We start from the raw sequence: 14,664 nt of genomic DNA, 5'->3' as shown, positions 1-14,664 counted from the left end.
ATTATAATTCATTTCATTCATTAATTCTCACTTTATTTGTTGGAAGTTAATTTAATGAAATATTGCAAAGCATTTTATTAGCAGGTAATGAGTTTTTGATTATATCGTTTGGTTTTTATTTGCGTTTATGTAACCGATTATTATACTGTTAATAACAGCTTTTATTAATTGAATAATCATATCAACTACGTGACATTTATCTTTATTCATTCATATATATCAATTACACTTTTATTAAACTCTTTTAACGAATTGTTTTACTTAATTTGATGTTTTTATTTGTATCAATTTATTTCCTATACAATTTTATAGTCATTTTAAACGTGTTACATACAATATTAAATATTTCATTTCATTAATTGTTGAAATGAAAGACTATTAAATAAACAACAAAATGATGAAGTAGTTTTCAAAATACTTTCCTAGTCACTGCAATTTAAATAATTCATGACGCAACACTAGGCAACCCAGTGTACATTAGTAAAGGGTTTGAGCAACTGGTTAAATTATAATTCAAATATTTATTTATCATAAATATAGACTGATAAGAAAAGCAAATTAAACTCTGGTCTATTCATCAGCTTTAAACTACGCATCAATTAAGATATCAAGAATAGTTTATTGCATATTTAAGTTTTTAATAATTAAATATATAATTTTTAGACAAGCAAGATATATTTTTTTGATTTAATACAATTTTATGAATGGGGTATTATTGAAGTAGACTTCTTTCTACAATTAAGGGGAAAACAGAGTAAATAAAAGTTGGTTTATTGTTAATATAATAAACTTTATTAAACTCATTAATAAATAACAGGTATGTATGTAACAAAAATACTCTACATTGTTACTAAATTCACCTATTATCACAAAATAAAAAAAATCGAAGACGAATCGATTAAAACATAAAAAAACCTCTCTTAAAAAATGCAACTATATAACATTAAATATTATATCAATATTTTTATATGTCATTATCAGATATCCACAACTTTCGTTATTAAAAATTAAATAAAAATAAATTCTGCAAAACGAAGAGTCAACATTTATTGATTAATAAAGCCAACGAAAGTGTGTTATTTACAACTGAACCATCCCTCACCTTTTAGTTAAACAAACGGCGCAATCCTGACGGCATAAGAACGGCCGTAGCAGCCCAGTAACGTAAAAGGCGAAGGACAACACCTGGTTATCAACAAGGAAAAAAGGCACTAATGAGCTTCCACAGGTTCCGTCTTTATCTCCACAGTGGAGGCGGAAACCTCTTCTTGGTTCGTTCCCGGCGAAGTCTCCGGATTTTCTGGGCTTGATTCTGAAATCGAAGTCTTTGGTTTGTTGAACGACCTCCTGCGCGGACCCCGATTGTTGTTGTTGTTGTAGGTGGGCCTCGCCTTTGGCTGGATTGGCTTCTTGTCTGGGTCAAAGTAACAATCCAAAATTTCTAACAGATCCTGTATCTCATTTTCTTTGGCATTAGCAATCTGAAAAAGAAAAGGCAATTAATCTAGAGTTTAATTGTTTAAATATTGTGATTTGAAAGTCATTTAGATTACAAATTTATGTATTTTAGGTTACTTAAAGTTACTAATAGCTGTATTTTGAAAGTTTGGCAGCATTCCAAAATACAAATCTATTAATTACCCATTAAAATTTAAGAAACATGTGAAACTTTTAACTACCTAGTTATAAGAAATGTTGTAAAAATTAATATATCCGTCCTTTATTTGAAACTACTTACTTCTGTATTAAACCAGTTATTCATATATTAATTCAAATGCCAAATGACAAATTTGAATTAAATGATTTGCATATTAAATGAGTAGCGGACTTTATTAAAAAACTTGTTTTGAATCAAAACATAAATAACATGTAATGTTTTTATGTAAGAAAAATAGTTGAATTGAAAATAGGTAATGACTAATATGATGGATGAAGTTCAATATCACACATGAATTAACGTCTGTTACAAGTACATGTGGAACTAAAAACAAGTACATACCTCATTCTTAATCAGTTTCTCTAAACCTTCTTTTGCATCCTTTTCATATGCTTCCTTGGATTTGTCATAGCTGATGTTATTCATAGCCAACAGCCTTCTCAAGTGGCTGGCTTTCTGTCTTTCAATTCTGCTAGCTTTCAATAAGGCACCAAACACAGGTCTGTAGGTATTCTGCACTTCCAACAACAGCTGAAATATTATTAAAATAATATTATTAAATAGGGAAAAGCAGTGAATGAAGTACAACACATTTTTGGTTTGATGTTCAGTTATTAAAGATATTGTTTCTTAAATTAGAATTCTACTAAATAAATACTACAAATTTAGTTTTTGTAGTTTAAATAAATCTTTTAGATTGATTTATTAAATATATAGAATTGGATAAAATAATACGAAAATTGCACAGTACACTTTTTTTATAACTTTGAAAAAATTAATTGTTGTATGCAATTCCAAACTTTTTAGGTGACCTTGAATTTTTACAATTTGGAAAAAATTTAAAAAATGTTTTCTAATTAATTTATAACATATTAACTGAATTTAGCCAATATAAACTTGAATTGATAAGAGCATAATTGAGTGATTTTAATTTTGATTAAAATGATTCTATACACTGTAATAAGTCATAGATAAATATAAATGTTACATATAAATTTTTCTGAAATTTCTGACAAAGCAAACCATATAATTTTAAAATTGTATTTTTTATGAACATTTTTTACTGTGAAAAAATTATCTTACCTTGAAGGCTGTAATTTCTTCTTCCTCTGCAGATATGGAGTTGGTGTAAGGGCAAACTAAATTAATGAGGAGGGGCATCATGTCAGTGTTGTCTCCGTCCCCTTTTCCTTCTAGTTCCTGTCTCTCACTTTGGGCCAGATGTTCAGCGATTTGATATGAAGCCCTGGCACGGTCAACAGCACTGCTGTACACTTCATCTTCCTTATTTAATAATACTTTGGACATGACCCGTAGACTGAATGATTTTGTGGTGTTTGCACATTTAGCTTGAGCAATGTTAAAGCTATTTGCAAAGCCCTTGACTAAATTGTTGAATTGCTCAAGCATGTTACGTCTTCTGAGTGCCTCGAGAAGCATGCCAGGTGATGCCTTTCTGAACTCGTGATAGACTAGGATGACCCCATCACTGTCACCTTTAGCTTCTTCGAGCCATTGTAGGAAGTCTTGTAGAGCGGACAATTCACTCTTGGTCTTAACATATTGGTTGGTCTTCATATCTTTTAAGCGCCTAAAGCGCACTGTGTTAATAATCCGAATGTTGTGTTTCTGGCTGAATATTGGGTTTAAGTCGGCATGGGGCATGATGTATTGGGAGAATTGGCTTTTGGGGGTGTATGCAGCGATCTGGCATATTTCGTCGATGAGTCGTCTTCCGGTAGTGTCTATGCTCCATCCGATCAAACAGTAATTTCCACTTTCGATGCCTTTTGCGGGATTAATGAACGCAGGAGCACTCTCGTCACCCGAATTTGAACTATCGTTTTGTACCATCTTTAATTCTATATATCTATAACAAAGAGACAGGTTTTGTAAGGAGTTAATCACTGAAAAATGTCTAAACACTAAACACGTGGCGTAAAATGTAAGTTAATGTGATTTTTTCGCCCCGCCCAAACTTTTTCTAATCTAAACTATTCGAGTTATTGAACAAGTAGTTCTTACCACAAAATAATTGTTTCTGGATAAATAAATCTATCTGTCAATGAGGCTAAGGACTAGAAATTATTCCTCCAACTACACCTTTCGACTTATAAAGCAGCTAATTGAATAATTCCTGCTTAAAGTAGAAATAGAAAATGCATTTTGCACGTGTGATCGGCCGTGGGTGGGGATTCTTTTGTATCGACGCGAGCACACGGGAAAATACGTCAAAATCTTATGCGGGCATTTTAAATGACCAAAATAAAAAAACACACTCACCAATCCGTCACGCAGGAATGACTGATCAAAACTGAATGATTGTTTTTCTTTTCCCTCGTTACTAATAATCAACTACAAACAAGCTCATGAATGTCTAGATTATTTATTATTCGAAGGGTCGTATTTTCCTCGATAAAACTTTTGCTAAATAAGCATTTCTTGTTGTAATGTTGGCAAATATATGTTTTCTAGAACCTTCTATAACTGTTATCAGCGCAAACTAGATAGTAAACTTTGATAAAATCATATTTTAAATAATAATAGATACGTGCAGATTTGCTCATATGGTAAAATTTTGTACAAATAAAAAACTTTTTTTGTTGCTACTTCACTGATAAAACACTAATAAAATAATTATCATAAGTAATCAAATTAAATAAACAATTCTCGAAAACTAATTCATAGTGGTTTGTAATATTAAACACAGATGGCGCTTCTTGGAGAGTATGTACAAGGTGACTCTAAAATATATACACGACATTATAAAAATACAGGGTGACCCATCTAAAACGGACCACGAAGTGTCACAGCCTGGGAAAAACAAAATCCAATCAAACGTAATATTAATATTTCAAATTCCTACAGTTTTCTGAACGAAAAAGAAGATCTTTTTAAAAAAGATGTTGAACGTATTGCTAGTTAACCCCTGGCAAAGAAACTTTGCTTTTGGATTTTGAAGTCGAGAAGTAATTTCCCAGACTATAATCTCTGGGCCACCTATAGATCACCAAATTTAAACATGAATAATGATAAATAAATAAATAATTAAAAAATCTAAATAAAAACTCTATTATTAAATTTAATATATTTTGAAATGAAACAAATTTATTTAAAAAAGAAATACAGCAGAGTTGTCTGTGCAAAAAATAAATAAATTTGTGTCGAAACATTTTTTTAACCCATTAATAAATTTAAATCTATTAATTGTTAATGAAATATATAAAATAAAAATTTAAATTAAATTTGGAAAGGTACTTTGGACTTTAGTTGTTAATTGTATAATATTTATATTTTATAAGCTGCAACCAATTATCAAAAATATTTTATGGTTTGTTGGTTGTCTATGGACAACTTTCACAATCAGCTGTTGTTGATATAGTGTATGTTTCCTTAACCTTTGTTAATGACGGTACACTTTCTCGGGTCAACGTTCAATTGTCGGTACACACATAAAACAACACAATCAAGTATAATCTATTAATTCGCTTCAATTAGGGTGCAGAAATGGGTGATTTAAGATTCGACGGAAGAGTTGTTGTGGTAACTGGAGCTGGGGCAGGTCTAGGTAGAGCCTATGCCCTGCTATTTGCTTCCAGAGGGGCCAAAGTTGTTGTAAATGATTTGGGGGGTGGAAGACATGGAGATGGAAGTTCATCGAAAGCAGCTGATACAGTTGTTGAGGAAATCAGGAAGAATGGTATGATGTACTCTTTTATTTTACAATTTGTTACTGATTTCAATATTTTTTGTTACAGGAGGAACTGCTGTGGCTGATTACAACTCAGTTGTGGATGGTGATAAAGTTATAAAAACTGCCTTAGATAATTTTGGTAGAATAGATGTTTTGGTAAACAATGCTGGAATTCTTCGTGATAAAAGTTTTGCAAGGATTTCTGACCAAGATTGGGGTAATTTTAACAGGAGTTTTCTAGAAACATTTTCATGTAAATTTTTATAAACTTACAGATTTGGTACATAATGTCCATCTAAAAGGCAGTTTCAAAACAACCCAAGCAGCTTTTCCTATATTCAAAAAGCAAGGCTATGGAAGAGTGGTTATGACTTCTTCAAACTCTGGGCTGTATGGAAATTTCGGACAGGCCAATTACTCTGCCGCAAAAATGGGTTTGGTGGGTTTAGCAAGCACAATTGCAATTGAAGGTGGTCGTAATAATATTCATTGCAATGTGATTGTTCCAACTGCTGCAAGTAGATTGACTGAAGACATTCTACCACCTGATTTGTATGCTGAATTGAAGCCTGAATTAATTGCTCCTGTTGTAGTAAGTAATAATATAAAACTTATAAAAACAATTCTACCTACCTTGGGTTTGTTCTAAGGAAATTTATTAGTTTATTCAAGAAAAACATTGTTAATTTTATACATATTTTGACACCTTTTGACATTTGCTATATTTCAATCATTTACATTGAAGTTCCCATTTATATATTTATTTTTTATTAAGTTCCACTGAAGAAATACTTAAATGGCAAAGAAAAGTTTCGCCAAGATAAATATGGAAAAAATATCTCAATATTATATACTATATACAATATATAGAAGTTACATTATTGTAATTTATCAGGCATATTTGTGTCATGAAAGCTGCGAGGAAAACGGTGCAATAATAGAGTCAGCCGCCGGATGGGCCGGAAAATGCACCATTGTAAGGGCACCAGGAAACCTTCTAAGAACCAAAATTACCGACAATGTAACAATTGAGAATGTCCGCGATTGTTGGGATAAAATCACCGACATTTCTCAAGCAGAGCGTTTGAATTCCATTCAGGAAGCCACCGCCGCTCTCGTTTCCAGCTTGGAACGTTTGGGTAATCCAGAAGAAGCTGCATCAAATCAATTCTCGTACAACAGCAAGGATGCCATCATTTATGCTCTTGGAGGTAAGTCTACATTTTCAGACTGTTCAGAGCATTGAGGACGGAGTTTATTGTTGCAGTTGGCGCTTCCACGGCAGTTGCTGATGAATTGAAATACTTGTACGAAAATCACGAGGATTTTTCAACTTTGCCATCATTCTTTGTACAACCTGCACTTATGGCAGTTATGATGTCACCTACCAGTACTCAGGCAGTGCCCGGCAAGGAAATCGGCCTTCAAAATATTTTACATGGGGAACAATACATTGAAGTTGTAGGTCAGCTGCCTTCTGAAGGAGTCCTCCACTCCAAGGTTTCGCTAGAAGAAGTTTTGGATAAAGGATCCGGTGCCGTGATTGTTAGCAGAAGTAAGTTTTTGCCGTAAGTCGGGCGTTATGGTATTAATTTTATAACGTTTATGTTTAGTTGAAACGTTTACGGAATCCGGTGAGTTGGTTCTGGTGAATCAAACGGTCACATTTGCCGTAAGAGCTGGCAACTTTGGCGGTCCAAGAAATGGCACCAAAATTATTCCGTGCCAAACTAAACCCAACAGGAACCCTGACGTGTCCGTATCGCAGAAAACATCCGTTGATCAGGCTGCGATGTTTAGATTGTCTGGTAAGGAATTCAAAATATTACTAATATTCTAATTCTATTACTAATTGTCTACATGGAAATTGTCATTTGTTCATAGGAGATACAAATCCTTTGCATATTGATCCTAATATGGCTGCAGTCAGTGGATATGACAAACCAATTCTGCATGGTTTGTGCACCTTGGGCTTCTCTGTGAGATTGGTGCTAAGAGCTTTTGCTAATAATGATACAAGTCTATTCAAAGCTTGTAAAGTAAGTTGCATTTATTTTGAATTTTATGAATATTTATTCATACAAATATATTGTTATAGGTCAGGTTTGTTAAGCCTGTTGTGCCTGGACAAACTCTAAGGGTTGATATGTGGAGAGAAAACAACAGAATACACTTTGAAACGGTTGTTGTTGAGACAAACACTCCAGTTATTACAGGTAAGATATTAAATTCCGTTTGATTATCATGTTATTGTAAATGGATTATGATAAGTTATCAATTATTGCACATAATTGGCCAGTGTTTCATGATATGATTGTTGTCATTATTCACATAACAACAATTTGAGTGTACCATAAACATTAACAAGATTCGTTAAAATTTATATATTATGTTAATTATTGTATGTATACAATTTTAAACAAAAAACTAAAATAGTACATTATGTTTTTTTTAATTATTTACATATTATAACGTTCTTTTAGTGTATTTTATACCTAATTAATTCGTATAATTTTCTTTAAATTTGTTTATAAACTGATACAGTTGCTTTTTAAATTATTATATTATTCATTTATTTAATTCCATATAAAGATTAACAATAATCTTACTGTTACATACTAAAAATGTATCTTTTGTCTATGATTACATCTCAATGATACTCGATAACGTGACAAACAATTTTGCCACGTGATGATCGATTCAGATGATCAAAATCTCATCTAAAATAATCACTTAACTTATAAAACTGTTTATAAATATTTACTACATAAGTGGATGATATTTTTTAATAAGACATTGACTTATGTAATAGTTATGAAAGCAGATGTAAAAAGTGCATTGGAACATCTGATGATATTTTATTAAATCTCTTGGAAAAGGATCACAGTGTATCAAAATTGATTAATAATGAATATTGTGTCATCATAAATAATTTATTATCTTCACTTTTCAACATTAAATATTTATTAAAATTGGCCTTGATTTTTAAACTGCTTTATTTTCTAAAACAAGTTATCACAATAAATATACACAAACAAGTATACAACGATTTTGGAATATTATCTTGACCTTTACAATTTTTAGTATAGTTTATTTTGATTGCGCACAATGAGAGTTTAATAATAGATTTGTTTGATGATGTACTTGTTTACATTTTTTTAGCAGGCTTATCAGTTCGATTGATTTTAAGCAGTGGCACCTAACTTCTAAAAACTATTAATTAAATTTTTCTAATTACAATGTCAGAGTAAGAGTCAATTTATTAATTATGTAATGAGTCAGCAAAACGATTGTTTCTGAGCGGATATGAATAAATTTTGGTTCAAAAATTTCGGGGCATTGAACATTTAAATAAACTACATTCTAGTTCTAGGCTGATGTTTTTCATAAAAATTTAAATTAAATTTGTTGTTATTTTAATTTGAACATTATCGTGGTGATAAAACTAAAAAAAGCACTTGAACTTTTGTATTATGTATTAAACTTTGGTACCTCTTGTCTAAGGTGCGCGAGCATCCGTCTAATATCAGGCTAGGCCAAAGTTCTAATTTGTCGTATTATTATTTATAGTTAATCTTGTAACTGTTTAGTACAGTTTTATTTATTGAAGCGGTAAGTACACTCCGACTTTCAGTTCCAATAATTTAACGTGTTCTCAATATAAACAATCCAAATATACAGTTAAAAACCGCAACGCCCATCTACTTAACCTCAAATTAATTTTACCGATGTTGTTGAATTAAAACGTAATAACTGATTTAATTTCAAACAAATATGAACATGAACTGTGAATGACTTTTACAAATTTATATGTTACATTTGCTGGTTTGTTACAGGAGCTTACATAGACCTAAAAGCAGTAAACATGCAACCCCTTGCTAACAAATTGTCGGCCTCCAACCTAAAAAGTGATGCAGTTTTCGAATTCATCATTGACCAAGTGAAACAGGATCCCAACAAGGCTAAGTCTGTTGGGGGTGTGTTCCTTTACAACATCACGAAGGATGGCAAACAAGTCAAGCAATGGAGTAAGTAAAAATTTGTACATAACTTACAAGTGTTTCCATAATACATAAGTAGTTTTTGTTTTACCTTTGAACTGATAGGATCAGTTCAACATCCATAGAAACTAAATGATTTTAAAACTTAGATTCCTACTACAATAATTAGAAATGTCATAATATCCTTTTGAATTACAATTTGATATTCATTTTTCACTATTACTTCTGAAGTGGCTAAAAACGAACACTACTATAATTCCAATATTTTAATTAATTATTTTTTTAGCCATGGACTTGAAAAATGCTAAAGTGTATGGTGGCGCCCCAGAAGGAAAACCGAACACCACTTTGACCATTTCAGATGAAGACTTCATGTTATTGGCAGAAGGCAAACTAAATCCCCAAACTGCTTTTATGAAGGGAAAACTTAAGGTCACTGGCAACATCATGTTGGCCCAAAAATTGGCACCATTGCTCAAAACTAACGCTCCTAAACTGTAAATATTTTAGTATTTCCTTAAACCTCTATGGTATTTTTGTGTTTATCACTTTTATTCACAAATTATGTTTTCTACGGCATTTATATTTTTATATGTTTAAATATAGATGGTGACTTGTTATTTTTATACACGGAAAAGGAGTGATTGTTAGATGTTTACACATTTTATTTCATGTCTTTGTAAAGCTATTGAACTGTTTTTAAATAAAATTATAATTTTATTTTCTGTTTATTCTTTCATTCTTCCACACCTAAATGAGCATGTTTGAGGTTTAAAATAAATATTAAGATATTGCAAGCTTTAATGTTAATGTTAACTAATGTCCTAAAACACTTTTTCCAAGTGAGTATTGTATTTTATAAATAAAGGCTTTACTTGTACAAAAAAAATTGCTTCCAAAGGAGTATATAAGCCTTTAAAATGTGCAATATTTTAACCATCAACGACTTTAATACCAGATTTAGAACGGCTAGAGGCTTTGACGCAAACTGATTTGTTATAAAAAAATTAATAAAGATGCTTTGTTATTAACATGTTGAATTGCGACAAACTAATCAATATCTTTAGTAGAAGACACATTATAAGAATTTGACACAAAATCAGTGTTTTGAAGGTAAGTAGTACTACTACTGAATCTGGCATTAGAAACGGCAAAAAAATATAAAACCTGAGATATTCATTTGGCAGGGGAGTTTCTGGACAAGCTATATGCCTGGATGTATTAAGATTAATATACAACATAAATAATAAATGTATTTAATATGATAGACCCGCATTAAGGTAAGGAGAAATCAATTTTAAGCAGATTTTCGGATGATTTATGTCAATTAATTTTCTTAAAATGCCCAAAATAAAATATAATAATATTATTTGAAGTTTCAGAACAACTGAAGATGCCGCCACGTCCAAAGAAATCGTAGAAGACGATGTCGGTGAAGATTCATCTTTAAAACAATTTAAATAATAAAAAAATTCAACTTCTAATGTATTCTAATGTACTGTATTTTTGCATCAATAAATACGTCTGTGTGAAAATATTCACCTACCCAATTAAATGTTTTTAATTGCAGGGAATGAAGTGTTCCATCTACTATTTTAAATACTACCTTACCAAGCTGGTTTAATTATTATAAATTAATTTTCAATAGATTAAAATAATTTATTTTTTTCCATAATAGAAATGATTAATTACTTTAATATAAATTAACGGACATACAAAAATAATTCTTTACAACATTGGTGTTGCTTACGTACAATTTAACGATATTCATTATATAACTAAAACAATAATAACATATAAAAGAAATTCAAAGTTACTCCTTGGCATCACCAACGCCATCAGGATTGATTGCGAACATAGCCTCTGACTCTGGCAAACAAGGAGAGTCATATATCTTGCACATACGTGTTTCGCCACGGCCTTTTCTCAAATAAAGTCTTGTAGTTGAAGAGTGAGCCATGACGTGACCACCGATTGGCTTTTTGGGGTCGGCATTGAACATGGCGGCTCCATCTACTTGGGCCACTACTTGGTTGGTAATCACCACTGCCACTCCAAACTAAAAATAAAAAATATATAATGATGTTACATATTGTATATCAGAGTTATAAATTTAAAATATGACATTTCACACATTTCACATATTCTGTACACTATTTCATCATCTACAGAACTAATCTATATACTAATTATTTTAAATAAGTTAGACTTTGCCATAATATATGTAAACCCCATTATTTAAAGTTGTATTTACGTTTAACTAGTCCGCACATTGATTAAATATTTGGTCACTTTCGTTTTTTATCAAAAAATTACAGAAATTTAATTATGGTTCTGAATGATTTCATAATTGCAGAGCCTATTCAGTCGTAGATATGTTCTTTTGTAATTCTTTTGAAACAATAACAGCAAAATTCGTTTTTAACTCAGTAAAATTCCTTTTAACTGAATTCTTGCATTTATATAGTGAATATAGTAATGTTATTACTAAATCTAATTGTAACTATTTTAGTTTTTAACAAGTTTAAAAAGGATATACTAGGCTCATAAGAAAAGATGCACTGTAAGTCTTTTGAACTGGATAATTTGAATTTCCTAGATTGAAGAGATTTAAAAATATTTTCAATAGGTTTTATTTTGACCAGTAGTATTATTTGAATATTTATTTTATATTCATATTTTTAATAAACATATACATAAATAAATAATACTTAATTTCTTGTAAAATTTTTATTTCCAAAAAACGCATTTTGTGGATCTGAACACAGTTTATGTTCATTTCTATTTTATCTGTTGTTTAGTACTGTAAAATATGTCAAAGAAAGATTTTGCCGCTGTAATTGAAATTTGGGGACATAGCAATCTGAGTCAACAACAAATAACCCAAATTTATGTTTCACAAAGTGCCATGCCAGAATATGACATGGTGATGGTGAACAACGAGCTGTGACCAGAAGACAGGGCCGTTTCATTATTATTTCTGCTAGACGAAATCACACATTCTCTATATACAGACTTCGTACAGACGTTAGAATCACTATAAGTCTGTCTACCATGAGAAGAAAGTTGCATGATCTGGTCTTAAGAGTCAGAAGAGAGATAGCAATGGGCTGCTCACTGTGCATAGGCCAACGATAACCGTATATGCCGTATATGGATAAAATTGTTGTTGGCAAATCAAGACATCACCCGGTACAGTGACCCCCAGAATGCAATACAATTGAACACACTTCAAAGAACAATTACACTCCAAACCACTGGTTCCGAAAGTAGGAGGAGCTTGCTAATGCTTCTAGAGAAGAATTTTAAAACTAATTTTGAGTATATCAAGAAAGTGTAAGCTGTTCATACTGCAGGGAACAACTAAGTACAGATTGAAAAACTGTAATGGTTAATATTATTTTGTTTTAATTAATTTTGTCTTATTGATATTCCAAAGAATTTGGTGCTATTAGTTTTATTACTTACTTTAAAGTTCTGTTATTGTTGGAATTTTGTATAATTTATGTAGAAGATTACACATCAACACTTATTTGTTGTAAATCAAATTTATTACATCAAAAGATGTGCAATGTAGTTCAGAAATGTCTTTGAATGAAATGGAGTATTAAGTTATTTAATAGGATAAAGTAAAGAGTAAGTCTCAAATATTACAAATCCCTTGATTTGATCTTACATTAGTTTAAATTTAAAATAATTGGAATATTTCAATGACAATGATTATTATACCTCTTAATATGAATCCATATTATTTTCAAAAGAAAGTTAAAAATAAGTTTACCTCATCAGCCAGTCTCAGTAGCATTCTTAGAAATCTGGCAAGATGCTTCTGTCTGTCAGCTAATTCAGCTCTACCAGAATAATCAGTACGATACAAGGCTGTTGCACTGTCCACTACTAATAGGGCATATCTGAAATATACTAATTAGACATATGCCTTGGACATTTACAAGTTATTCACCTAGATTCTGTAAACATTGCAGGGGCATTCATTAATAATTTAGTCTGATGGTCAGAGTTATAAGCTCTGCCAAAGCAGACATTGTTGAGGACATCCTCAGGATTCATTTGAAATCTTTCGGCTACAGCTAAAAGTCTTTCTGGTCTAAAGGTGTTTTCTGTATCAATATACATGCATTTTCCTTCTCCACCACCTCTTTCAATTGGAAGCTGAAAATAATACATGACAGGGAAATTGTAATAATGTTAACAAGTTCTTACTTGGCAAGTAACAGCAAGGGTGTGACATATTTGAGTTTTGCCAGTACGGAACTCGCCAAAGATCTCTGTGATGGATCCTGTTTCAATTCCTCCACCTAATAACTTATCTAATTCAGTGGAACCAGTTGTCAACTGGATAATTTCAGATCTTTTCATGTGAAACTCTGTAGCGGTGGTGAATCCCATTGGCACCAATTTGAAGGATTCAGCCAGAAGCTTTTCTACTTTTGCCTCGGACATTCCTTTAATGGACACCAAGTTTTTTTTTGGGGTGAATGCAATCGACTCAATGGTATGAAAACCAGCTTCTTCCAATTTCTTAATATCCCCAGCAGAGATTCCATTGCCCTAAAAACAGAAGTAGTACTTTCCGTCCGAGCTAACAGACATTTTGATTAGTACCTCAAGTTTTTTGATGGACTGAGGTCCACAATCGTCTTCTTCCACAACAGTTGCAGCTGATGCTTCGCTGAGACTCATCGTTCTTTTTGAGATTCAAATATTGACTGGACAACACTACGACACTTCGTGTTGAGGTTCCACAAGTGTCACCGCCAAAATTTAATTCTGGTGAAAATATTTTTTTATCAGTGTAGCCAACACAGAGTTGCAGTGTTGCAATTACAAGAGCAGCGTTGTCAATTTATTAAGCGTAGTTTAATTTAAATAATATTTCAATAAGTATACATATTTTTGGTGGTTTTATTCATAAACATAATTTCAATTGAGCTAAAGAAGTATTTGTCTAAGAACGAAATATCTAAATATATTTTTTGCTTATTAACTTTCAAGTGTAGACTATTAATTATGATTTTATTAAACAATGATTAAAATAGATTATATTTTGATATATTTGCAACTAATTTGTCGGTAACATTCGGGACCATAACTTGTTTCAAATAATCGAATCTCTAAATTGTTTATCAATATTTCAAATCGACATTTATATCCACTTATTATTCAGAACTCATGATTCATTTCTTTACCTTTCATTATGCATTAATTTTATTTAAATTGTTAATTTTTCAGATTTATTTCCTTACCAGAATCCAAGCCACAGCACACTACAATATTCAACTGTTACTAAACAC

The 14,664-nt window shown here is 31.4% G+C and overlaps 3 protein-coding genes across 5 annotated transcripts; 1 reads left to right on the top strand and 2 right to left on the bottom strand.

Annotated features, from left to right (window-relative positions):
• Positions 1 to 769: 769 nt before the first annotated feature.
• Positions 770 to 4,057, bottom strand: LOC109606045 (maternal protein exuperantia-1). Of its 2 annotated transcripts, none has more exons than XM_049961507.1 (4): positions 3,941 to 4,057; positions 2,741 to 3,527; positions 2,000 to 2,188; positions 770 to 1,481 (listed from the first exon to the last, which is right to left on the bottom strand). In XM_049961507.1, the coding sequence occupies exons 2-4, from the start codon at positions 3,509 to 3,511 to the stop codon at positions 1,212 to 1,214; spliced, it is 1,230 nt and encodes a 409-aa protein (XP_049817464.1). In that variant the 5' UTR covers positions 3,512 to 3,527; positions 3,941 to 4,057; the 3' UTR covers positions 770 to 1,211. The 2 variants fall into 2 exon arrangements, with proteins under 2 accessions (XP_049817464.1, XP_049817463.1); XM_049961506.1 differs by lacking the exon at positions 3,941 to 4,057 and adding an exon at positions 3,683 to 3,842.
• A 923-nt stretch (positions 4,058 to 4,980) lies between these two features.
• On the top strand, positions 4,981 to 10,072 carry LOC109606046 (peroxisomal multifunctional enzyme type 2). 2 transcript variants are annotated; one of them, XM_049961503.1, is made up of 11 exons: positions 4,981 to 5,101; positions 5,156 to 5,357; positions 5,416 to 5,568; positions 5,627 to 5,943; positions 6,247 to 6,562; positions 6,619 to 6,906; positions 6,965 to 7,159; positions 7,236 to 7,390; positions 7,450 to 7,567; positions 9,188 to 9,379; positions 9,639 to 10,072. In XM_049961503.1, the coding sequence occupies exons 2-11, from the start codon at positions 5,165 to 5,167 to the stop codon at positions 9,851 to 9,853; spliced, it is 2,142 nt and encodes a 713-aa protein (XP_049817460.1). In that variant the 5' UTR covers positions 4,981 to 5,101; positions 5,156 to 5,164; the 3' UTR covers positions 9,854 to 10,072. The 2 variants fall into 2 exon arrangements, with proteins under 2 accessions (XP_049817460.1, XP_019878178.1); XM_020022619.2 differs by lacking the exons at positions 4,981 to 5,101; positions 5,156 to 5,357; positions 5,416 to 5,568; ... (4 more) ...; positions 7,236 to 7,390; positions 7,450 to 7,567 and adding an exon at positions 8,815 to 8,963.
• Positions 10,073 to 11,027: 955 nt separating this feature from the next.
• On the bottom strand, positions 11,028 to 14,130 carry LOC109606047 (DNA repair protein RAD51 homolog 1). The gene is made up of 5 exons (XM_020022620.2): positions 13,976 to 14,130; positions 13,574 to 13,921; positions 13,314 to 13,522; positions 13,134 to 13,263; positions 11,028 to 11,411 (listed from the first exon to the last, which is right to left on the bottom strand). Exons 1-5 carry the CDS (start codon positions 14,051 to 14,053, stop codon positions 11,166 to 11,168), a joined length of 1,011 nt encoding a protein of 336 aa, XP_019878179.1. The 5' UTR covers positions 14,054 to 14,130; the 3' UTR covers positions 11,028 to 11,165.
• Positions 14,131 to 14,664: the final 534 nt, after the last annotated feature.

This window comes from Aethina tumida, chromosome 1 (assembly GCF_024364675.1).
Source record: "Aethina tumida isolate Nest 87 chromosome 1, icAetTumi1.1, whole genome shotgun sequence".
NCBI lineage: Eukaryota > Metazoa > Arthropoda > Insecta > Coleoptera > Nitidulidae > Aethina > Aethina tumida.
Note: the sequence above shows the minus strand (reverse complement) of the source record. Positions and strands in the feature narration are given on the sequence as shown.

Coding starts and splice junctions, on each gene's coding strand:
- LOC109606047 (XM_020022620.2), bottom strand. CDS start 14,053: ATGAGTCTCAGCGAAGCATCAGCTGCAACTGTTGTGGAAGAAGACGAT. Junction 13,922..13,975: donor AGTCCATCAAAAAACTTGAG/GTACTAATCAAA, acceptor TTCTGTTTTTAG/GGCAATGGAATCTCTGCTGG. Junction 11,412..13,133: donor TACTGAGACTGGCTGATGAG/GTAAACTTATTT, acceptor TTTTATTTTTAG/TTTGGAGTGGCAGTGGTGAT.
- LOC109606045 (XM_049961507.1), bottom strand. CDS start 3,511: ATGGTACAAAACGATAGTTCAAATTCGGGTGACGAGAGTGCTCCTGCG. Junction 2,189..2,740: donor AAGAAATTACAGCCTTCAAG/GTAAGATAATTT, acceptor ATAATATTTCAG/CTGTTGTTGGAAGTGCAGAA. Junction 1,482..1,999: donor AGAAACTGATTAAGAATGAG/GTATGTACTTGT, acceptor TTTCTTTTTCAG/ATTGCTAATGCCAAAGAAAA.
- LOC109606046 (XM_049961503.1), top strand. CDS start 5,165: ATGGGTGATTTAAGATTCGACGGAAGAGTTGTTGTGGTAACTGGAGCT. Junction 7,160..7,235: donor TGCGATGTTTAGATTGTCTG/GTAAGGAATTCA, acceptor ATTTGTTCATAG/GAGATACAAATCCTTTGCAT. Junction 7,391..7,449: donor GTCTATTCAAAGCTTGTAAA/GTAAGTTGCATT, acceptor ATATTGTTATAG/GTCAGGTTTGTTAAGCCTGT.